This window comes from Gymnodraco acuticeps, unplaced genomic scaffold (genome assembly GCF_902827175.1).
Source record: "Gymnodraco acuticeps unplaced genomic scaffold, fGymAcu1.1, whole genome shotgun sequence".
In the NCBI taxonomy this organism is placed as follows: Eukaryota; Metazoa; Chordata; class Actinopteri; order Perciformes; family Bathydraconidae; genus Gymnodraco; species Gymnodraco acuticeps.
This window is the reverse complement of record NW_022991400.1, coordinates 433,299-457,983: the sequence shown is the minus strand read 5'-3', so window position 1 is coordinate 457,983 and position 24,685 is coordinate 433,299. Positions and strand designations below refer to the sequence as shown.

The 24,685-nt window shown below is 39.5% G+C and overlaps 1 protein-coding gene and 1 long non-coding RNA gene across 2 annotated transcripts in view; one reads left to right on the top strand and one right to left on the bottom strand.

Moving 5' to 3' along the window:
• Positions 1–2,104: 2,104 nt before the first annotated feature.
• LOC117532366 (adhesion G-protein coupled receptor F1-like) overlaps positions 2,105–24,685 on the bottom strand; it is a 32,837-nt gene continuing 10,256 nt past the window's right edge. The window contains exons 3-17 of the mRNA XM_034195676.1: positions 24,342–24,380; positions 22,967–23,089; positions 19,073–19,179; positions 18,928–18,986; positions 18,696–18,838; positions 18,400–18,612; positions 17,903–18,115; positions 17,655–17,804; positions 17,381–17,556; positions 15,403–15,567; positions 4,925–6,319; positions 4,764–4,805; positions 3,299–3,358; positions 3,119–3,182; positions 2,105–3,034 (exon numbers count right to left, since the gene is read on the bottom strand). Coding sequence (XP_034051567.1) covers positions 2,964–3,034; positions 3,119–3,182; positions 3,299–3,358; positions 4,764–4,805; positions 4,925–6,319; positions 15,403–15,567; positions 17,381–17,556; positions 17,655–17,804; positions 17,903–18,115; positions 18,400–18,612; positions 18,696–18,838; positions 18,928–18,986; positions 19,073–19,179; positions 22,967–23,089; positions 24,342–24,380 — 3,020 coding nt within the window. The 3' untranslated portion in view covers positions 2,105–2,963. The remainder of the gene's footprint in view (positions 3,035–3,118; positions 3,183–3,298; positions 3,359–4,763; positions 4,806–4,924; positions 6,320–15,402; positions 15,568–17,380; positions 17,557–17,654; positions 17,805–17,902; positions 18,116–18,399; positions 18,613–18,695; positions 18,839–18,927; positions 18,987–19,072; positions 19,180–22,966; positions 23,090–24,341; positions 24,381–24,685) is intronic.
• LOC117532367 lies at positions 7,741–11,891 on the top strand. Its single transcript, XR_004566849.1, has 2 exons — positions 7,741–7,880; positions 11,064–11,891. It is a non-coding gene; the product is annotated as an uncharacterized LOC117532367 (long non-coding RNA).

Here is a 24,685-nt window from a genome sequence, read left to right as displayed (position 1 = left end):
ACTCACCGACACTATAAACCTTGTCCCTCATGCTAGCCCTGACAACACCGGTAAGCACATCTTCATCTCGGCTGCACTGTTGTACGTGTCCTGACTTGTAGTGGTTCTCTCCTCTATCTACACTCTTGTCGTCTTAGTAAAACGATATCAGACTGGTAATTGACACAGCCATGACTTCTAGTGAAATTCAGTGTGGCTCAAATGAAAAGCTTTGTTAAAATATGCAAGCAAGCGAAAGTCAAAGTCAGCTTTATTGCCAAAAATTCTACATGTGTTATACATCCAGAAATATCGAAATATCATTTCCCACAGTGTGACATGTATACATAAAACAAAACAAAAAGGGCCTAGATAAACGGGGTATACATTAAACAAAACAAAAAGGGCCTAGATAACCGGGGTATACAGTTTAAAATGTTAATATATTTAAAGTGTTCAAAGTGCAGTTTCAGTGCAAGTCAGTTGAAACGATCTTAAGTTGGCGTGACGTTGAAGTCGTGCGACCCTGCTGCTGTACTGGCTTGTAGTTAGTTTATAGCATAACGTTAGCATTTCGCTTTTGGCGACTAGATTTATGATTCAAAAATTATAAAAGTAGGGTAGACATGTGGAGATTATCCGGCTGAACAAAACGTGATCCCTCTCTTAAATGTGTGTCAACCACAGACCTTATTTCGCGCTATTTTCCAAAATTCTATGGAGAATTTGCATTGCGTTTTTCACGAAGGAAGCGGAAGAAGTTTACTTCCGGGTTTTACGACGCGTCACTGCGGTTCTCTATGGCGAGCGTTTTTTTTTGGTGGGGGGGGGCGGGCCAATGAACATTACACTTAGTTTCATTTAATTTCTGTTTCCTTCAACTGCTGCTGTTTAGCTAACATGCATTATTGAGCTACACTGCTACTAAAAATCAATATCTTTTTACACCATTACACTTTTTGTTTAGGTTTTGCCCTAAATGGATAGTATGTCTAGTTAATTCATTGACAGTGCGGTATAATGAGACAATAACAGGCTACAGATGCGGACATATACACACACATATATATTTATATAAATATTAGGGCCGGGACTTTAACGCGTTAATTAAGATTAATTAATTACACAAAATTAACGCATTTTAATCGCACTTATTTTTGCACCGCGGAACGTTTCTCACTGGATGAGTTTCAGGCATATCGATTATACTGGAGAACCAACTAACGTTCATGACTTCAGACAACAACAAACCACAGTGAACAACAGTGGGAAATGTTCTTTTAAAAAACGGACGGATGGAAGCGTCGATAAGAGCACGGTTGTGTGCAAATTATGCAAAAAGGAATTCGCATATCACCGCAGCACATCAAGCCTCAAGTATCACCTCAATGCAAAACATATAGCAGCTAGCGTGGACGTTAGCGTCTTTTATCGCGTTCACACCAAAAAGAGCCGGTACTAAAATTAGTTCATGAGAACCTTTTTACCCCCACGAAAGTCCCTGCTAGAGAGCAGAGAGCTGCTAGAGAGCAGGGACTTTCGTACGGCTCTCTTGTGAGAAAAGAGCTATATTTCTGATTGGCTGGGAGGATTGCAAACCACGCCCCGTAAAACTCCCAAAAAGTTTTGTGAAGCCGCCATTTTATTATCCTCGCATTAGCATTATTAGCATTAGCCCAGCGCAGAAACGCAGAGAGACTAACTTATGGCAACACAAAATAAAACATGGGAGCGGTGGAGATGAGGAGGTGTCGGCGTTCTGGCGATTTACTCGGATCGGGACAGCAGCTTCTACTGAAGCCAGTCCCCAACTCCGGGGACTTCCGACCGGGGACTTTGGGCGGCAGTATACGCCGTGAAGTGGTTTGCGGCCTGCCAGTAAACCCAAAGCAGAAGAAGAAGAAGTGACGTCAGCGGCTTCATTTGCCTAATCCACCCCCAGGTTCAAAGAGTTCTCATGAACTAAATTCTCATGAACCTTTGTGGGAAAAGTACTGCGGTGTGAATGCGCCTAATGGTATACTAAAATCCATGTGAAAAAAATTGCTTCTCACTGTTCTTAGGTCAAATATTTATATGTGATTAAAAATGCGATTAATTTCGATTAATTAATTACAAAGCCTCTAATTAATTAGATTAATTTTTTTAATCGAGTCCCGGCCCTAATAAATATATACAATTTCAGTATCAAACAAGTATGAAAGCACTCTCATAATAACATAACACAATCAGAGACTGGATAGGCTTGGCTTTTGGAGTAATGTGCTATTGTAACGGACTGTCGGACAATAATGGATTCTTTCTATCTAGTGGCTTTCAGAATAGTGGGTCTTCGGAACAATGCAGACTTTCAAAACTCTTGGTGCACCCGCCCTGCCCCAACCCCATTTCAAGGTGGATAACCTTGGAGCTCTGTCATCGTTCATTTGCACAAACTGCATTAACAATGAATCTGTAGAAAGTATGCAACATTTTCCGTTCAAACTTGTGATACAGGTACTTTGTTATATCTCCGGTAGCTACTTTTCATGTAGGAAGTATTATGCTCTTTTCCCCAGGAACATAGACATGGTATTATCAATGATATCATGAAACACCTAGAAACTAGTAGGTATGATTCACTACGACTGTACATTACAAGATAATAATTGATCATTGCACGTCATTGATTCAGAGCACCACTACATTTCACACTTCAAAATAAAATGTAATTTCAGTTTCATTTACAATGTTGTGTCACACTTGCTTTCCTAGGGCTTTGAGTAACAGAACAGTACCTTTACAATGCAAACATATTTTAATGCTGCCTATAGGACCTAAACTACGCTGATTTCAAAACTAACCATGTCTGTTGTCTGTCTCTTACAATATCATCCCAGTAAACTGCATCATTTCTGATTATGTGCTGAAAATCCTACAATAACTGTCAGATATTTTGAATAAATAGCCCTAATGAAATAATGTGTACGGTTCCATGCATTGATTTAGATATTGGAGAATGACTCTGACGCACCAGCACTGCCCGAGTTGGCAGCCTCTGACATGTGATAGACATCTGAAAGACAAATAACAAATTGTAATTAGGGAAAATGTATCTCAGTAAATTAAAAGAACTGCTCAATTTAAAATTAAAACTTGCATCTTCTTCCACGCAGTCGATGGAACCAGTTCAGTCCAGTGGAGGACATGCCACCACTTGTACTCTAAAGTAGAAAAAAAATGTTGTATGGTATAAATAGGTGATTGCAGGATGTCTTTGTTAATTAATGGGTAGAAACATTATGAACAAGAAAAACTGCATACACTTTAAATGACTTACTCTTGTTGTATTGGAGCCTGTGCTTGTTGCAGGCAATTTTCTTGCGAGGATAGAACAGATCTACAGGAAAATCAAATTAATCTCAATCAATTTATGTGCGATTCGGAAAACATTCAGGAATATTAACATTTGTAAACAACATTTTAGAGAAAATAAGCTTACTTGCTTTATAATTAGCATTAACTCTCTTGTGAGCTTTAGAGGGGCTGCTAAGCATATTCGCCCAGTAGGCTAGAGTACTGCCCTTGTGTTACACTTTGTTATCTGAACTTGTATAGAACTCTTTCAAACCAATCCATTACTGAGATAACTATTTAACAAATATGCCCTTAAATCCTCTATTCACATGTAACAATTACCAGTTTACCTTTGATAAAACAATGGATTGCAAAACAAAGCTTGAAGCAGTAAAAACAAGCTCTTTTTGCAAGCCACGATTGGCTGGAATACAGCATGTCATCATTGTCAAGGAAGATAGAGACCCTCTGTTCTGGCTTCACCAACCATTTGGTGTGTTTTTAAGCTCGCTCTTACATGACAGGAAGATAGTTTTAGTGATCCTAAAATGGCATGTGTGCTCCAGTGAAGCTGATACATGCTATTCCTGTGCCATCCTTCGTTCATAGCCCTTGAGACGGCAACACCTATACGTTTTTATGTTGATATATTTATATCTTTACTTTGAGTGCATTCTTGTAATTAGATTGCAGCCAGTTATATGGAGTGAGCAAGTTCATTTCACTCATGTGTATATATTCCTTATAGTCAAGGGCTTAAAACTAGGCTACCAGTATTTCCAAGATCCACAGCTCTTCACTACAAAATGGTAGACGAAAACATTCTTCCAGTAATTCTGTTAAAATTGGCAGGTTTAGTTTTTCTTGTTTTCTTCACTTTGGAGTATTTATTTTCCCATTACAAAGTGACGGCGTCAACACAGCCTGAACTACAGGACTACATAAGCCAGATGAGCTGATTAGCCGGCCTTCTATGTATTGTGTTGTGTACTCTTGCTTTGGCACTGGTCTTGCTGTAACATTGTAAATGTTGCTGCCGTTGGACAGTTAAGGACTTCTGATTCTGATTCTTGATGTTTGGCTTTGTTAACAAAGTTGTCAACCTGCTAGTGTTGATCTTACAGTAAGTAATGCTATCATAACAAATGCACACTCAACGTTATGGTGTAAATGTCAATTACAATCTTTAACTGGGGGCACTAAATCACAAAGGTACGGATATCTCTATCATTTTGTTTCAATGCTTCATGATAAAATCATGATGGAATATAAAATATGATAACAATGCTAAAACTGATATGACTTTAGTCCTTTTTCATTGCATGATATTAAGTTATAATCTGGTATTTTTACCTTCTGGCAGGTTACAGGATTTGAATACTTTTACTCCTACTATCAAAAGAGGTATCAATCATCTATCCACAATTACTATTTTAAATACAACATACCTTTGAATCGAATAGTGTCCCAAACACTAAAATGAAGAAACCCTGAGGAAAATGAAATAACACACATATTTCTTTAACATCAAAAGAATTGACAAAAATAGGTATTATATAAAAATACTCCTATGTAAGAACAAGTTGTTATTTTTAATGGTTGCAAATACCTGTAGTGAATTGAAGAGTGCAAAGACAATGTGGAGTCCTCTATTCCTTGAGTCTAGCATGGTCCCCACTCCTAAAGACCAGGTCAGTCCAAATAAAGGAGTCAAGATGGCCACACACCTTAGAATGACCACCAGCGTATGCCTTTCATCTCTTTGGGCGGCGTCTCCCACGCCTCTTGTTAGCATTTTGAACAAGACCACAATTACGATAATTATGTTGATACAAACTATAGATAAGGCAGGTATCACAAACGCCAATAGGGCCCTTGTTTGCTCCCAGTTAAGCCAACAAGCCTCTTTTCTCCTGATGTATCCATTTCCTGGTGCTGTGGCGGCAACAGTAACAACAGCTATAATCAGAGGGCACCCGTAGCCTAATAAGAAGCCAATAGCCAACATGACTGACTTGGACATGTGGGAGAAGACCATGACTGTCCGGTAAAATAGCAGAAGGCCTGAAACTAGCATCCAAAAGAACACCGCAAGGTAAAACAAGTGCATAAAAAATGTTGCTGTGCTGCAAGGTTCAACTGGAACATCATAGCTCTTCCCGGGTCCCGGGTTTTCAGCTGGGTTGTCGGCAATGAAGGCACCGATGATAAAACAGATGTCAGCGATCAACAGAGAGAGGGCAGTGTTAATGATGGAAACATGACGCATGAAGGCAGTGCTATTTTTAGTTATGGCTTTCCAAACGTATCCTTCAATAATTAAACATATAACTAAACTTGCCATAGAGATCCCAACTCCAACATAGGTGATTAGATCCAAGATTGTTTTGAGTTCTTCAGGGATACCAGTCGACATCAGAATTGAAAATGAGGTGAGATGGTCGCATCTGCAGGTTACTGTGTCATTTATATCGGAAACAAACTCACACCCGTCACTATCCCAAGCACCCCTGTTGTCAAACAGTGTAAAGTTCCAAAATACACACTGAGGATCTTGCGTCAGAGTCGTGTTTATCTTGGCGTAGCTTAAAGTAACGTTCTGAATCGTTTCATTTACTTTGATTAGCACCACAGCTGCGTTGAGGGCATTAACGGGGTCAGTGTTATTGGTGTTGGTGTTGAAGAGGCTGGTGTTCCGTACTGACATAACATTATTTAGGGTGTAGAAAGTAATGGTGGTGATAGCGGCGTTGGGAAAGCCGGTGTTAGAAATGTTCAGGACAACGCTGCTGTTCAGATTTAGGTAGAACGAGTCATCAAAGGTGCTTCTGTTGAGGAGGATTGCATCAGTCTCAAAGGTAAATGTCCCAACTATTCTATCAGAGAAGAGTTCCATCGAACCCAGTAAATCAGAGCTTGCGTTGTTGTTTTCGTTTGCATTCAGAACTGTCCAGGACTCTCTTGAATCATCACCAATAATGACATCAACTGTTTGAAGGACACTCTGCAGATAAAGAGAGATTTCATTGTGAGGTTACATCTGCATCAAAAAAATATACGTGAACTGCTCTATAAAAATCAGTCACATCGACTCCGATACACATTTTGAGTTATGTAAACAACTGGAAAGAGGAGATTCTTAGCTTTCTGAAGATATCCTTATTGTTTTTGAATATTTGCAAATACTCAGCGAAATATCAAGATACCATTTTTTTAATAAGGCCTTCAAAGTTTGCTGACAATATGTGTGTGTGTGTGTATGTGTGTGTGTGTGTGTGTGTGTGTGTGTGTGTGTGTGTGTGTGTGTGTGTGTGTGTGTGTGTGTGTGTATTTTCCGAGGGGGAAAAATGTATTTATTGTATAAATGTGATATAAAAGATTGATATTCTGGAAGCCAAGACATTGTTTTTTTAGAATCAACCAAAACCCCAAATGCAATGCAAAAGCAAAATCTTCAGATGGACTACAATTGACTTTCAACGCAAGAGACTGAGAAATGGCTTTTAATCAGAATTTTCCAATAATTTACATTTAACTATCGCTGGGAGGGTAAACTGTATCAAAATGAACGTGCTCCCTCGCTTCCTGTACCTCTTTCAATGTCTGCCAGTCTTCCTATCTGTTAGAGTTATTGAAGGATAAAAGTTGTTTTCATAATGTATATACTATTTTCATTAATGTGTTTTCATAATGTATTCTCATAAATGTGTTCTCATAAAATGTGTTATGTAGCAACAGAGAACAGTCTGTTCTCTGTCAAATGGCACACATACACACACACACAGATTCACATGACTGACAGTCACAAGATTCACACACTAACAAATAAGGCGTTGGTCAACACCACCATGATTGTCTCATGTTACTGTTTGTTGAAATAAAAAAGACTGCACTGAGAGAAGGCGACATGAGAGTTGGTTCTCCTAGCTGAGAGTTGGTTCTCCTAGCTGAGAGTTGGTTCTTCCTAGCTGAGAGTTGGTTCTCCTAGCTGAGAGTTGGTTCTCCTAGCTGGGAGTTGGTTCTCCTAGCTGAGAGTTGGTTCTCCTAGCTGAGAGTTGATTCTCCTAGCTGAGTGTTGGGCTCCTAGCTGAGAGTTGGTTCTCCTAGCTGAGAGTTGGTTCTCCTAGCTGAGAGTGGTTTCTTTCCGTAAGTAGCTGAGAGTTGGTTCTCCTAGCTGAGAGTTGGTTCTCCTAGCTGGGAGTGGTTAAGGAGTTGACATGGCATGTCACTCGCTGACATCTCCTTGCCAGCAAGTAAACTTGAAACATGAGTACTGTCTATCTTTGTTCACTGGGTTCTGGTTATTGAACGAGCTGGGGTTTACCCTTACAAAGTAATATAAGATACCCACATTAATTGGTCCTTCGAGCCGAAATCCAAACATCGTGACGGGAAGGAGGAGGGAAAGACACGCCGCACGTCTGTCGACAGCCGGGATCATCAGCCGACCCCGAGAAAGACCCGGGACGCAGAATTCGTGGCCGGGCCGGTGCTTATATGTCCAACCTCCCTCATCCTCGGCACGATTGACGGAATCCAACCGGACCAGTGACCACAGATAACGGGTAAGATAAAAGTTGATTATACCGTAATTTTCGGACTATAAAGCGCACCTGCTATAAGCCAGCAGCAGCTAAATGAATGATGTGTACATATATTAAGCCGCACTGGACGATAAGCCGCAGGTGGTTTTAATGTTAATTACCATATGTAAGGGTCGTGCACAGAGGGGATTGTCGGGAAAGAGATGGCTGTTTGAGGAAGCTCCCATTTATTAACATTTCAACAAACAAGTTGCATAGTTTGCATAACGTATTCAAGTGTTACCATTTAGTGCAATAGTAGCTACAGAACATGTACTGTGCTGTGTAAACTGTACTGTATCACATAGCGTTCAGACACACAAACTTTTCAACTTTCAAACTTAAACGGTGCGCTCCCAGCGGCACGTACCGGCAGGGTTTGTGCATGAAAACTTCCTTTGCACAAACTGTCTCGCTCTCGTAATGTCTGTCCTGTCTTGCTCTCGTTCTGTCTCTCGTACCACTCTCGGTTCCACTTTTACTTGGCGCGGCTACCTGTCTCACTCTTTTCCGGCCTCCAGCTTTTCCTGCTGGAGCCCGCCGCTTAAAGGTGGCGGGCGCGGACCGGTCATAGAGCCCATATTGTTAAAGGTGGTGGACTGTAACCTGTAAAATCCATAGATTTAGGAGGTTCCCTAGTGGCCGTTAGCTGTAAAAATCCATAGATTAGCCGCACCGTTATATAAGCCGCAGGGTCGAAAAATGGGAAAAAAGGCGCGGCTTATAGTCCGAAAATTACGGTACATGGTTTCTCCGCCATTTAAGGAGGTAGAGAAAGGTTACTCCGCCATTAAGGATGTTGATAAAAAGTTGATATACATGGTTCTCCGCCATTTAAGGAGGTAGAGAATGGTTTCTCCGCCATTAAGGAGGTTGAGAAAGGTTACTCCGCCATTTAAGGAGGTAGAGAAAGGCTACTCCGCCATTAAGGAGGTTGATAAAACGTTGATAGAGAAAGGCTACTCCGCCATTAAGGAGGTTGAGAAAGGCTACTCCGCCATTAAGGAGGTTGATAAAACGTTGATAGAGAAAGGCTACTCCGCCTAGGAGGAGGGATTGACGTGCCTTTGGTACACTTATGAGTGATTGAGTGAAAGCAGTGTGTAAAAGTGTCACCAAGTGGAATCAGCGCACAGAGTGGAAACCTAACGGTGATAACAAAAACTCTGTGGTCTGTTGAAGTATACTAGTGGTGAATTAGGAATTAGGTTCTGACCGGCACGTTGTCCAGTAGGAACACCAAGCAGTAAGAGAATTAAGCGACAAATTGAGAGCAGCAACAGCTGGAACAACACAAGGCAAGAAAATAAAGAAGTTAGAAGCTCAACTGCGGGTTGCAGCTTTATGGGCTGAACAAGCCCATAAAAGGACAGGTGGTGCAGAAGAAGGTATGATAGCAGCGGCTGTTTCAGTGAAAGCAGGCGAGGAGACAGGGCGTTCAGGGTCAGTTGACGCTGTATGCCGCGAGAAAGAGAGAGCGATAGTGGAAGAACACAAAGCGCAGGAACAAAGAATAAAAAGAAAGCAAGAGAAAGAGAGAAAAGACAGGGAAAGAGAGACACAAAAACGCATCGACATAGAAATGGCAGATGCATTAAGCCCACTGCACACCAGAAAAAATAAGGGGGAAACCAAGTTATATCCTGTTGAAGAATTAAGAGAAGCAGAACAATCCTTCGATGGAACAGCATATCAGGGTGATGCTTATCCATTAGTACAAGTGGCCAACCCGCACTATGGAGTTGACGGTGACCTAGAAAGAATGTTAAAAGTGTTCCACCCATGGACAATGGATGAGTGTAAAAAGGCTTGTGAGGGACTGACTCCATACAAACAGGACCCGGCGCAGTTTGTCCTTGACCATACTGCATTAATAGCGTCATATGGTTTAAATGGACATGAAGTTTTAAGAACCCTTATGACAATTTTTGGCCACGAATGGGCCAGGGTAAAGGGAGATTTCACCGGGTCCTCGCCCAATGGAAACCCCCTGGAACCAGGTCAGCAGGACCTCATAAATACACTCGCTCCCGTAAATATCTCAATCGAGAGGGTTTTTGCACTGAGACGAGACTTTACTAAAGTCTCAGGGTGTAGACAGGGAGAAAAAGAGTCAGTACAAGATTTCAGAATCAGAATGGAAGATTGTTTCCGTATCCATAGCGGAATTCCACCCAGCAATGCTGTTGACTCTCCATATGTGCAGCAGCTGAAACAAAGCCTGATGAATGGCTTCCACCCAGGTATTGCTGACTTTATCCGCAAGCATAATGTTAACCATAGGACATGCGACTTACAAGAGTGCCTAAATTATGCAGAACATGCAGCAACCCAGATCAAAGAAAAAAAACATAAGAAAGCGTCAGCATCAGCTTTCTTCATAGGAGAAGATGGGGAAGAAAATCAGATTTTCTTTGTGGGACCAGGACAGGGGAGAGGCGGGTTTAACAGAGGACGAGGGAATGATAGAGGAACAGGCAGAGGCAGAGGAGGAGGCAGAAACGCAGAAGGCAAATTTCTCTGCTACAGGTGCGGAAAGGAGGGGCACATGGCGAGAGACTGTGAGGAACAGAGACCACAGAACAAAGAAGGGGGACAAAAGGGACGGTACAAAGACGAAAGACATGGCCCCCCCCCCTTCACATAACCTACATAGTTATGACAACTGACTAGACGTACAAAAGGAAGAAGAGGACGTCCACACACATCACATTGACCTTTCTGAAGTATTCAGAATAAACAACAAGATAGTACTCCCTGTTAGTCTCTATTAAACAGCAGCTCATTTGAGTCATGGGCCGTGCCATGTCTCAACAGGAGGGGATGGTGACAATAATAAATGAACACTTCCATACATACAACTATATTAAATTTTCTAAAAACTATTGTAGAGCCTGTGTAGTATGTTGCAGACAATGCTCAAGGCAATGAGCGACCACAGAGAGGAAAGTAGAAACATGCATGAGAATCACACCCACGGCAAAAGGGTTGTCTCCCTTTGAGATCATAACAGGAAGGCAATTCAGACTACCAATCACAGACGAGGTGAGGGAGGAGGATGATGCTGAGGCAGAGACTACATTAGCTGAATGGATGAGCAGACTCTTCAGAAGTAATGAGATAGCTCGAACAAATAACCTGCCAGACATTTCTACTCCCTTACAGGATACTCGAGTGCAGACTGGTGACCAGGTCCTCGTGAAGGTGATTAAGAGGAAGCATTGGCACTGTCCACGGTGGGACGGTCCCTACACGGTACTGCTGACAACACCGACTGCACTAAAAATCGCCGAAAGAACTACGTGGATACATCAGAGCCACTGCAAAAAGATAATACCCCTCCAACTTAACGACGGATAAGTGGTGGAAGTCCGGCTACAAAGGGCGGTGTTTCATTAGGAAATACTGGTCTCAACCCCGGTGAAGAAAACAACAGAACCACTATCACAACTAGACTATGTTGGGAGAGGTGTTGTGTGTAGTGACCCTGCTGGGTCTGACGCTAATGACTATAAAGACACTGTAACCAGCTAGTAATTATGAAAAACAGGAGGGAATGTTAGAGTTTATTGAAGGATAAAAGTGTTTTCATAATGTATATACTATTTTCATTAATGTGTTTTCATTAATGTATTCTCATAAAATGTGTTCTCATAAAATGTGTTATGTAGCAACAGAGAACAGTCTGTTCTCTGTCAAATGGCACACATACACACACACACAGATTCACATGACTGACAGTCACAAGATTCACACACTAACAAATAAGGCGTTGGTCAACACCACATGATTGTCTCATGTTACTGTTTGTTGAAATAAAAAGACTGCACTGAGAGAAGGCGACTGAGAGTTGGTTCTCCTAGCTGAGAGTTGGTTCTCCTAGCTGAGAGTTGGTTCTCCTAGCTGAGAGTTGGTTCTCCTAGCTGGGAGTTGGTTAAGGAGTTGACATGGCATGTCACTCGCTGACTCTCCTTGCAGCAAGTAAACTTGAAACATGAGTACTGTTATCTTTGTTCACTGGGTTCTGGTTATTGAACCGAGCTGGGGTTTACCCTTACAAAGTAATATAGATACCCCACACTATCCAAATCACTTTTTTGTAAAATCGACACACTAATCTCCTCTTTTTCATGGCAAGGGAAGACTCCTAGAATTAGGAGAGGGCTTTTACAAAGGCACAGATCTACGTAGTGAGCTTCCAAACCCAAGACACAACTATTGGGCAGCCAATATCCACAAAGTAATTATATGGACTAAGGAACCAACATTGAGTTGGTGTGAGCTTGAAGCCAAATCCTGTCCTAATACCTCACTCTTGGCTTTGCTTACATCTACATTACCCAGCCGGCCAACTCAATATTCGAATAACCCGATTGTTGTTTCCACCCTAAGAATTTGGTCCCAATTCAGAAAGGCTCATGGACTCTGTGGATCCTCTATACATAGTCCCATTCGCAACAACCATCTCTTTCTCCCCCCTTACACTGAAGGGGCCTTCTCTATGTGGCAGAGATTAGATCTTATCAGTAAGGGACCTTTGCATTAACAATGTTTTCGGTAGCTTTAGCCAACTCTCTGACAAATGTTGCCTTCCAGGCACTCATCTATTTCGCTACGTCCAGGTCCGAAACTGGGTTAAACTAAACAACCCTTCCTTCCCCAATATCCCTCCGGATTCAATAATTGACTCAATTCTGGACACTCTAACAACCGAAAAAGGACTGGTTTCAAGAATTTACAATTCCATCTCCCGTCTCACAGAAACATCGCTTGGTAAAATCAAACAAGATTGGGAAGATGAACAAGTCCAAGCTATAGATGATGATGTCTGGGAATGGCGCATTAGCGAGAGTGAACAATAGTACGTCCTGTTCCAGGCTCAATCTTATACAACTAAAAGTTGTCCACCGTATCTATTACACCAACTCTAAACTCTCCAAAATATACCCTAATGTCACGGATACCTGTAACAGATGTCACATGTCACCAGCAAACATGACTAATGAAGAGTTTATCGCCGGCCACTAGAGGGCAGCGTCACTGCTGTCGCTGCCGTGCTCTGACCCGGTAGTGCCGAGCGGCCATTTTAGTTCAAACATTGGTCATTCACTCCGCCTCGAGTTGAGACGTTCATCCACTCATTCATGTAAGATTGTTTCCACTATTGTTTGGTGTGTCTATACTCTGTGTCGTTGAATATATGTCTATTGGTCATGACATGCATGGATGTAGTACTTTGTCAGCTTATCTTGCTGCATTGCTCTGTTTCAGGGTGTCGTCATCCTTGTCATTAAAGTACCGAAACTGACATTGAGGAGTGTGTTTCTTCATGACGACACCATGAATGAGTGGATGAACGTCTCAACTCGAGGCGGAGTGAATGACCAATGTGTTTCTTCAACTTATATGTGTTGGTCTTGTCCTCGCCTACAAGGATACTGGACAAGCATTTTCAAACACCTTACTGAGGCCTTGGACGTGGTATTGACACCATGTGCAGAAACTGCCATTTTTGGAGTACTACCTGACCACCGAATGATGAGGAGGAAAACTAAGGACAGTATAGCCTTTGCATCTCTATGAGCACGTAGAAGAATACTCCTTGAATGGAAATCCTCAATAGCACCTAAAGCATCTCTATGGCTTAAAGATGTAATGTTGTACCTGAACTTGGAGAAGATTAAATATAACCTGAGGGGCTCCTCAAAACTATTTGAATCTGTCTGGGCCTCTGTGATAGCCTACATAGCTGAACTTAAGACACTAAGTTAGGAAAAAAGGGGGGACTATGAATGTATGTTTCTTTGTTTTTGATATACATGTACGTACGTACGTACGTATGTGTATGTGTATATGAGTATGTAAATGTGTGGGTATGGGTGTAGGTATATACATATATATATATATATATGTGGGTATACATATGTGAGTATATATATATACATGTATTATTGTCATTATTCTTTATTTCCTTATCTATAAAAACAATTAAATAATCTTTTACATCACTTTATTGTTCTCTATATATGTATTTATTTACTTTACTAGTTAGGACCAGGAGAGGGGGGGGGGGTGGAAGGAAAAATATAGACCGTACAAATGTAACTCATGACTCAATAAAAAAAAAGAAAAAAAAGAAAAGACATATCTAAACTAAGATAATGCTGATGGGAAGCCCAGCTAGCGGGGATTGTTCTCACAACTTTGGCTAACGTTACCTATTGGTTCTAATAAGGTTTTAAAGAAACGTTTTAATCTGATGTTCTTTTTAGGATATTTATTTTTTCAAATAATGTTCCTATAAGGTTTAAGGTTAACTAAGACATAACGTTTTAACTGCAACATTCAGAGGATGTTTTCAGGATGTTATTGAGGCCTGAGATGACAGAAAGTTTTTTTATAAAACGTTCCTTTAATGTGATATGTTAACAAAGGTGGAACGTTTTGCCTGCAGCATTCTAAGGATGTGTTTTGGACGTTGTTGGGTAACACATTAAAGATGTTCTTTATAAAATGTTCCCTCAATGTTACATGAAAACAAAAGAAGAACATTTTCCAAGATACATTCTGAAAATGTTTTCAGGATGTTATTCTTTTTTTATAAAACGTTTCTGGCAAATATTAACACGGTCATGGTCAACGTCAGATTTATTTCTAGAGCGCTTTAAAAAACAAATTTGTTGCATTTGTTTGAAAAGGATGTTTTAAAAAAATCTGATGTCACCACATTTTCCTTTTGAAAAAAACAAGCACTTAATTCATGATAAGCTGTAAGCAGATATTGCATGTTTGCGGTGGCATGTGTGAGTTCCCAGCTAGACATTTTTGGTTCTCAAAAAATTCTGAGAATGTTACCATTCATTGTTCTAGGAATGTTTTCAGCGAGACGTTTTATTTTGGTTCCCAGAATGTTCTTCTGAAAGGTAGGATAACGTTCTCTAAAAACATTCTTAACATTTTTGGTGATAACTTTCTTAAGATGTATGAGCGCATTGAGACAATGAGTGGGACGTATTCAAACTATCTGTTTTCTGCTGTTAGTGTTTGTATGTGTTTGTTTCTACTGTCTGTGTCTCTCTCTCCCCCCCCCACCTGCCTGCTGGTCTGCTCGACACGGCTGGGAGCAATCTCCAATCAACCACACCTGTAACCTGCTCATCAGCCACACTATGAAAGCTTGCAGCCTGCACTCATTCCCTGCCGGATTGTTGCGGTGAACGGTTTGTTGCGGTGAACGGTTTGTTGCGGTGAACGGTTTGTTGCGTGCCGCTCTAGCTTTTTGCCAGCATGTTCTTTGACAACTTTGCCTGCTTTTGCCTCACACTCATTTTTGTTTCTCTCCCAGGAGGAACCCAAGGCCTTCCACACTCCAAAGACCAGCCAGGACTCTCCACCCTGGAACAACTGTTTCCCACTGCCGCCATATTCCTAGAACATCGAATGGTAACATTCTAAGAGTTTTTTTTTTAGAACCAAAAATGTCTAACTGGGAGGTTTAACCTACCTCTATGACAGGTTGATTGACGACCAGAGCCAAATCTGCAATGTTGCCCAGGATTTCCACGATAGTTGATATGGTATTAGGTGACTCTCTTACTTCCTTCTTCACCTCTTTGACATCTTTACTCAGACCCTCCACAAAATCTGGGACATCCTTCACTTGCAACTCCTAAAGTAAATATTAAAAACACATACATTTATATAATGAGCGATTGTAAACCATGAAAAATACAGAGCTGTTTCTTTTCTAGCAACAGCTGCACATTTTAAGCCAAAAAAGTACAGAAGAGGCTAAAAGAATGTGATTGTGTGAGGGATGGTGCTTTGATACAGGGTACTACCATTTGGAGACCTATCCCATATTAACTTAAATGTTCTTTGTTTTGAAACATTGTAATAACAAAAAAATATATTTTTATATTTTATCGGTTTGTCTTTTATATATTTATTATGCATAGTTGGAGGAGCCTGGGACTTAAGATTTTCATTGCCAAAATGACACTGTAGCCACTTTGCACATGGCAATAAAGCCTTTGAATGGTTGAATCTTGAATCTTTAGTTTACTTAATCTGAGCCACCACAGTTTTGACAAGTTTGTCCATCTTTGTTGAAAAAGTATTGATATTTATGTGAATCCTGAAATTGATGATTTACTAGAGGGGATGCGTATTACTTTTAAACAGTTAAAGCTGATATGCAGAGGTGTAAAGTTACTAAGTACATTTACTCAAGTACTAATAATTACTGTACTTAATTACCATTTTTAGATACTATTCTTTACATTTGTTGCTACTTTGTACTTTTATTTGAGTAACATTTGCAATGCAGGACTTTTACTTGTAGTATTCCTACAGTGTGGTATTTCTACTTTTACTTAAGTACAAGATAAGAGTACTTCTTCCCCCTCTGCTGATACGAACTGTGATTGTGTGCTGCAGGAGTAGCCAGTAAAAAAAAAACATTTCACAACACATCTGCTCTGCATCTGTAACAGTCATTTTAGCCAAAGCATAAAAATAATGCATGATGCATACAAACAAAATAACTCGCTCTAGGGATATAAGATTAAGAGATATAATGATGAACAATGATAAACGTCATTATTTAAAATGTAAGCCACAGTAAGCACTTCTACAGTTAGTACTTAGTACTTTCAGAAAATATTTAAAGGATAATCATTGATCAGCAGTAAGTAAGGGGTGGGAATTAATAAGCATTTGCTTCCTCCTGCTCCCTTTCGGACACATGAATATTTGTTTGTTGAATATATACATAATATGAACATTTTTGTTGAATATATATATATTATGATTACTTTAGTATATTGGAAGGACAATGAAGAGAACTTTAGGAATGTTAGCCTTTGCAGACTATGTACATGCACCACAACTAGATAACACATTAAAGGAAAGGAAACCCTCAAAAAGCATAATAGGGCTCCTTTAAAAATTAAAGAAGTGTTGCTGCAGAGCCACACTTTATCTAAAAACAGTGGTCAGTTAATTACAAGAAGTTACTGGACAGCAGACACCGTGATGTAATGTGCTGATGTTGGTCGAAAACGTGTTTTTTTTTTTTTTTTACAACAATACAAAATATTATAACAAATTAGCTTGGTACATTTTTTCTCACTTGGAATTGGCGAATGTACTTCAGTTGAAATAAAATACATACTAAATGAAACTTCTCACAAGGTCAGTGGATTATCTTGAGCAACTGGTAATGATTTCTGCTGTTGAGTTGATTTATAAGAACGTTTAGATTTTATTCATGTTTTGTTGAACAGATGGTGTCTCTGAGTTGACAGGTGTAGTTGGTTAGAAAGAAAATATTTCCTACATACCATTTTTGCACAACGTGGAATGTCTGGTTACGTAGAACTAGTGAACATAGGACCGTTTTTTGAAATAACTTTATGTTATACTGTGTGTTTTATAGAATTAAAATGGGGATGAATTGTTATCCCCAGCTGATCACTTACCTCTGAAGAAACAAGCAACTCCTTGATTACTTTGATAACGCAAGTGTCCTCTAACAATCTCCACTCTCCATCATCACACTCCGCACTCTTATCCCCCTCTTGACCCGTAGGACATTCTTTAATAGATTTGTCGCCTTGTCGTCCATCCCCATAATCAGCGTCTTTACATGTAAAAGCTTAGGAGATAAATAATAATCAATTAGTATTACACAAAATATTGGGGGAAAAAGACTGCAAAGGAAAAGAATAGTCACTTTTGAAACATTGCACTTACATTCTACGAAAATGTTCAATGTTGTTACCCGTCTATATTCGAGATTATCGACCTTACAAGTCAATTTTAGTGACGTTGATCCACCGCATTCTCCTAGCGGTCGTTTATATGTGCGACAGAATTGCTTTCCATTTTCAGTAACACCAGCATCTGCAAACATTTAACAGTGTTAATAAAATAAACTGTTATTGGATGCGTGTTTTCAGTATGGCCAGATTGAGAAGTTTTCTGAAACATTTTAAACTTACCAAAAGGATTAGGTGAGTCTTTAAACCAATTCACCTTAAAAGGGGACTGCACACAACACACAAGTGATTCTGTTTGTCCCTCTGTCCCCAGACATCTAACGTTTATTTGACTCTTTGATTCTATGATGGGAGCTTGTTGGATATCATTTCCAGTCACGTCCATTTTTTTTATGACCTGCAATACGTCGCCCATCAGAGTGCATTGGTAAAGCCCTGTAATTAAGATAATAAAAACAATGATTACATTGGTTTGCTGTAAACATTTTTAAAAGAATGATACCATTAGTATATTAAATTGTGAAAATTCCAGTATTTGACTATAGCTGTATATTTCCATTCTGATACAATGACAGTATGTGTTTTTTTTTCAGTCCAATATTGAGATATTGTCATTTTTTTTGCACAGATATGATGGACCAAGCAGCAAATTAATTTGTCTATTAGCATCAATTAAAATGGAAGTATTATTTTACTTATTTTTACCAGCTTTTGCTTACCAATATCCAGAAGAATGGCTTTCTTTATTTTTAGGACAGACCCTGTTATAGGATTTAAAGTTATTGTTCTCCTTCCAAGCTGCTTAATTACCCTTCCACGTAATGTCCACTCGACACTACTTATTTGTCCCACATTAATGTTTCTGGGTTTGCACACCAGTGTCATGCTATTTCCAGTATAAATTGGGGCGGTAAACCCTAATTCATCTTCACCTTTGGAGAAAGAAAAACACATCAGTTTGATATTTATAAAAGTTAAACAAAATGTAATGACCTACTAGCTATGTTGGACTTACTGTTGTACAATGCAGTGACAGAGCCAATGACAGGGGCAATATTAGAGTTTACTGCTTCTGAAAATTCTTTATTTGCTTTAGCCAATTCTGCTGTTTTAACCTCTGTAGTCACAACAACAAAATCTGTAAATATGCTTCCTTCTCTGTAAGAACAAACACAAAACAAAATGGTGGTGTCAAATGTGTACAGATTTCCTGCCTCCATATGTCTTAAATGCCAGAATTACCATACCTGAATCCTGTCACAGAAACACCAATAAACCCTGTTATTCTTTCATACTTGTTGATTAACTGTGGGAGAGATACGGTTCATAACATTACCAATGAAACTGAAAATACAGGTTACAATTTGATATGGTATTTATCAATGCACTTACCACTTCATTCATGGTGTTTTTAAGATCGTTGTATGCAGCACTTTGTGGATCATTCAATGTGTCTGTGAACATCTTGTTTAATTGCACTGTCATTTCCAAATTGAACCCTGTTTATTTGAAAAGAGAATAAAAACAAGATCAAACAATTCAGTTTGTTGTGATTTAAAGAATATACTAGCTAGATATGAGAAGAGAGGAGACCATTGTGAATAATTGTTTAATTTGGTTTGCATGACTTGCAGATCAATCAATATCACAAATGTTACATTTGATCCAGGGTATAACACCCATATCTCTATAAAATGCAAATATCCTTTTCAACAACAGTGTTGAGATGTCATGTGGAAGGTAGCAATTAAATAGTCTGACCTATATTCAAGCAGAACTGCAATTTATAATTCATCAATTAATTTTTGAATGAATGACATATGTCCATTTACACCCTGAGGTCAAAGCCCTTTTTTCACGTTTGGCTCGCCTGTGCTTTCTTTGTATGGATGCTTTTAAAAAATGAACCCTGTGCTGCATAATAAAGTAATGTCATTTTTATTTTTGTTAAGACAAGCTTAGCTATCAGCATATGTAGGCTGCAGGGATGTCACATACATGTTATCATTAAGAAATATATTCAAAACCCACAGTGAAAAGTAGTTTACAAGAACAAGAAAATAGTTTCTTTCAAGTCTTGGTGACCGAGGGGAAAAGACACAAATCAATATGCAGTGTGAGAAAAAGTTTTTAGAGAGTACTTGTCCATGGACAAGTGAGTTTGGCAATTTACTTGTCCGAATACATTGTTCACTTGTCCAGAATGGACAAAAATTGGGGCCACTGGAATCTTCTTCTTCGTCATCGTATTTTACATTTTCCCACGGTTTTTACGACACCGCTAACGTAAGTGAGCGGTAATATTTTACTGCATCACACATAGGGTTGGGTATCGTTTGGATTTTAACGATTCTGGTTCTGCTTTTCGATTCCGGTTATTTTCGGTTCTCGATTCCGGTTCTTTGAGAGGGTAAAAATAAGTCAAACTGGGAGAAAAATATATTTATGAAAACATTAAGTCAAATCTGTATTCCTATTTACAAATCACTTCATACTGTTTAATTTCTTACGGTTATTGAATACAATTATATAAAAATAATCTCTGCATTGTTTAGTTAGTTCTAAGTGGTGCAGTTTGAGAATGTACAATTGGCCCAGTGTCCTCTGATGTTACACTGCAACCTGCCTGTGAGACAAAGTCCAACCACACATGTCCAACACATAGGACATAACCTAATAATAATAATAATACATTATATTTATAGCCTATGGGCCTAGCGCTTTTCTACAACTCAAAGACGCTTGCACTCTTACACATGTCCTGCAATACACATGCTGCAGCTGCCCAGCTGCTCACTGTTTGTAAAAGTAAATAAATAGTATTTTCATTTCAATAATGTAGCTACTTTCTATAGCCCGCTTCATAAACAATAGGCTTGTTTGAGACAAGCAAGACCTGCGCAGACCTGCGCAGTTGCGATCAACGTCTTGCTAGTGCGTTGCATGATGGTTAGTCATTTTGTCCGACTTGCTCTGGAGGCCCGCCCACATGAGACTTTGAAATTTCGCGGGACAAAGACGCCCGCAGCCTTGAGAGCGAGGCGAGGCGAGTTGGCGCAGTTGCTCTCCACGGGCTGCAGAAGCGAAATGCTTGATGGGAAACGTCTCGCTGGTATCTCGAGCTGAGTGCTCATTGGTGATTTTTACCACGTGCTGCTGATGAAACTCTCCAATTGGCTGGCAAAAGTTTGTTGTTGTTTTGTGTCAGTTTTACGTCGCCACATCCATTCCCATTTTTCATCATTGTTCCACAATGTTTATCATCATGACATTAATATCTATATATGTTATACTATACTGCTTACCGTTTTCATACTTTATATATCTTAGCATATTCATACACACTGTTCATGCTGCTCACAGGCTGATATCTAGTGTATTCATACCCCTCACTGTTTATTCATCATTCAATTCATTTTTATTCTGTAGGTTGTGTACATTACTTTTCACTTTACTGCTTGTTGCACCTGGTTAGAAGCTAAACTGCATTTCGTTGTCTCAGTACCTGTAATATGTGCAATAACAATAAAGTTGAATCTAATCTTGAGCAGGAACAAATGCATTTACTTAGTACATATCTGACATTAACGAATATACACATTTGTGCATTCTTTATAAATGCAAACTTGTCAAGACCACTGACGGAAGTAGTTTTGAAAAGTAATAAGTGGTTCTGTCTTTTACATGTATTCAACCCCCCTTGTACTGATTTGTTTCAAAATGAACTGACACTTGAGTCATTCATTTGTAGTGATATAATAGTTGCAGGATTTCTATTGCATCCACTTCATCTGCAACGAAAAACGCCAACGCAATTGCCGCCATTGCAAACCCAGTCAAGCCGACTCCGACTCCGAGCTGTCCGACTTAAGACGAGCTTTTTGAGACCTCCCCCGGCTGCGATCGGCTACTCTCGTCTACTTTCGAGGCGAGCCGCAATGTGTCTCAAACAAGCCTAATACTGACATCCCTGCGCTGCTCCGAGTCTGGGGGTCCGGGGATGTGAGGACAGCGCGAGGACACAGACAGGGAGGCTGCTTTACTTCATAAAGGAAATGGCGGTCAATATTAACAACACAGGAGCTAAAACGATTAATAACCTTCATTACGTGTTAGAGAAAGAACATAATAAAGTTTGACAAAGATGAGGCTGTTAAACGGGCAGCGGATCCGCTGTGTGTAGAAAGAGAGAGAGAGACACTGAGCTGCACCGTGCAGCGATCAGCTGATACGGAGCATATGAGAGAGCTGCAGCTGCAGCTCGGCCTCGCCTCCTGTCCTCACAACTCTTATTAATCCCGGTACCGGACAATTGTTATTTGTTCCTACTCAGAACCGAGTTTTGCTTCCCAACCCTGCCACTGTGCTACACTTCCCACCCCGCTCCCCCGTCTAACTGTACAGAAAGCGCGAGATGCATTTCGTTAGGAATCGACAAGCAGAACCGAAACTAACATTTCTAAACGAACATTGGCGGACACGTACAATTTGCGAATGAGTTCTGCCATTTGTAAACTGAATGTATCAATCATTTGTCAATAAACGTCACTTGTCCGCCGGACAAGTCAATTGACAGATCTACTTGTCCGATATTGTAAATAACACGTCCCGGACGGTGGGACGTGTACTTTTTCGCACACTGATATGTATTTACTAAAAAAAGGTAATGGAGATGTTATAAAGCACATGTGTCAAACTCAAGGCCCGGGGGCCAAATCAGGCCCTTGGTGGATTTAATTTCGGCCCGCAGAATAATTTCTAATTCCTATTACATCTGGCCCGCCGGTATATTGCACGCACACCTTCACTCAATCCTGAGGGTCTCCTCAGCTCAGAGCCTGACCCCAAACATTGATGAACTTGCACCCAAGATGAGATGCCAAGTATCTGGCTTGAACTAGCATCACAGAGCAGCACACTGAGTTTAAATGGATGTTTCCTTCTGCACTTTCTTTCTTGCGACAACAGGGCATGTTTGCTTTTTTCTTTGAGGGAAATTGTTTTTTTGAAGCTGACTCCGGAAAAGCTGCAGATAGAGCCATAAGAAATGAATGCAACTGATTATTTAATGTTGTTTTTACGGGCAATAATTTAAGCTTTGTTAGTTCCAGGTTTAATATGTGCAATAAGTTCATTTCAATACGTTTTGCAATAAACATTGAACCAGTACTTGACTAGTACCGATTTTTTAATGTTGGCCCACTGTGTATTTGAGTTTGACACCCCTGTTATAAAGCAATGAGCTAGATAGAGCCTCATTACTACATTTTTGTCAACAAAAAATACCTTTCACAGGAGCAGTGGTCTGTTGTACTGCAGGTGTAGCCTTGGTAGTAGCATCAGTTGTGAGTGCTGTGGTTGGAGCTGGGGTGGAGGTAATGTCTGTCACACTAGTAGTCCTTCTAGAAGCTGAAAACACAAGTACATTTAGTTCAAGTATCTTTAAATGTGAATTGCAAGGTTTGGCAAGAACATTAACAACCCCTTTCAACCATAATTGTAACAATCACTCATAATTATAATATGTAAGAGTTTTAATTATTGTGTAGCGATTACTTGTCGCAATTGTGGTCAGTGTTGGAGCTGTTGTAGCAGAATATATGAAATTATAAATTGAAGTCATTCTAGTTAACAAAGGGTAATAATGGAAAAACGTGTATGAAACATGTCCATTACTCCCTTTCCCAATGTAATTACTGAGCTGTTTCCCCATCACATATCTCTTAAAAACCTGGTGGTAACAATAGTTGTTGAAATGATGTTGATGATCATCTGTAGAGGGAAATACCTAAATTACAGAAAATGTTCTACAAATAACCAGGGATGAGTTATCGAAATGCTTATTGCTAAATACAGGTATTGATGGTTGTTGAAAGAGATGTTGGCGTTTGAAAGACTACTTTATAAAAGTGTGTTACTGTTGACAGTATGAGTCGAGTTATTATATCCCTCATCACTTGCATCAAGACATTTAAACTGCACCGAAAGTATGTTTATCTCAAATACAATATACCATGGTGTGACTACATTGTTATAAGCAAGAAGAAGTATTCCTGGATTAGGTTAGGTGTTGCAGTGTTAAGATGTGTTTTGTCAATAGATGTTGGGTCAATTAATCAATTCAATTTAATTAGATTCTGATGACTAAGGATTCCAAATATTCTGATTAAACTTGTTAAAAATGTTAACACTTTTTTTGGATCTGAAAAAAGATAAATACAACTTGTACGTTCAGCTCTCCTATTAAGAGAGATGACTTAATAGTTTCAAACAATAGGTTTCCCAGAAGGTTTTTGCCAATACAAAATGTTGAATACATAAATACTGGACAAGCATTTAACATCACTGAAACTTAAAGACTAACTAAATTATTTTAATAACAGCTTAATAATGATAATAATACATGCTGTAATATTTCTCATTATGTATTATTGCTGTCAAATAAAAAAACGAATTTAGCACCACAAAAAAGACAAAAACATTGACCTGTTACAATTGCTGGTGTTCCCATGGTGAATGTTGTTTTCACACTTGTAACAAGTGTTGTTGTATCTTAAATAATACATTTTAACATACACATGTTTCACCCAACTTTAATTAAATAACTACTGTCTAGAGATAACAAGGAAATTGAATGTCATGATTGTTTTGAAGCGCTCACATGTCATAAATGTTGTTGCAGCTGTTGTCGTTTTCGCATCTGTTGTACAAAAAGAAAAAAATAGTGTAAGTGAAACCGTGCAAGTAAAGATGCATTAGTGAAAATACACTCAACTCCTTATATTAAAAAAACAACTGGTAACTACAGATGTTGGTATTGTTTTGGATGTTGTAGTGTTTGGATGTGTAGTAACCAGAAGCATGTTAAAACTTGCAATACATTTTTGGTACATATTGATCTAAAAGTGTGTCACTCTAACATAAACACTTAATGCACGCATAAAAAGACCATTGCAACTTGTGATAATGTTCTATTGCTGAGAACAGCTGCTAACGTAGAAGAGT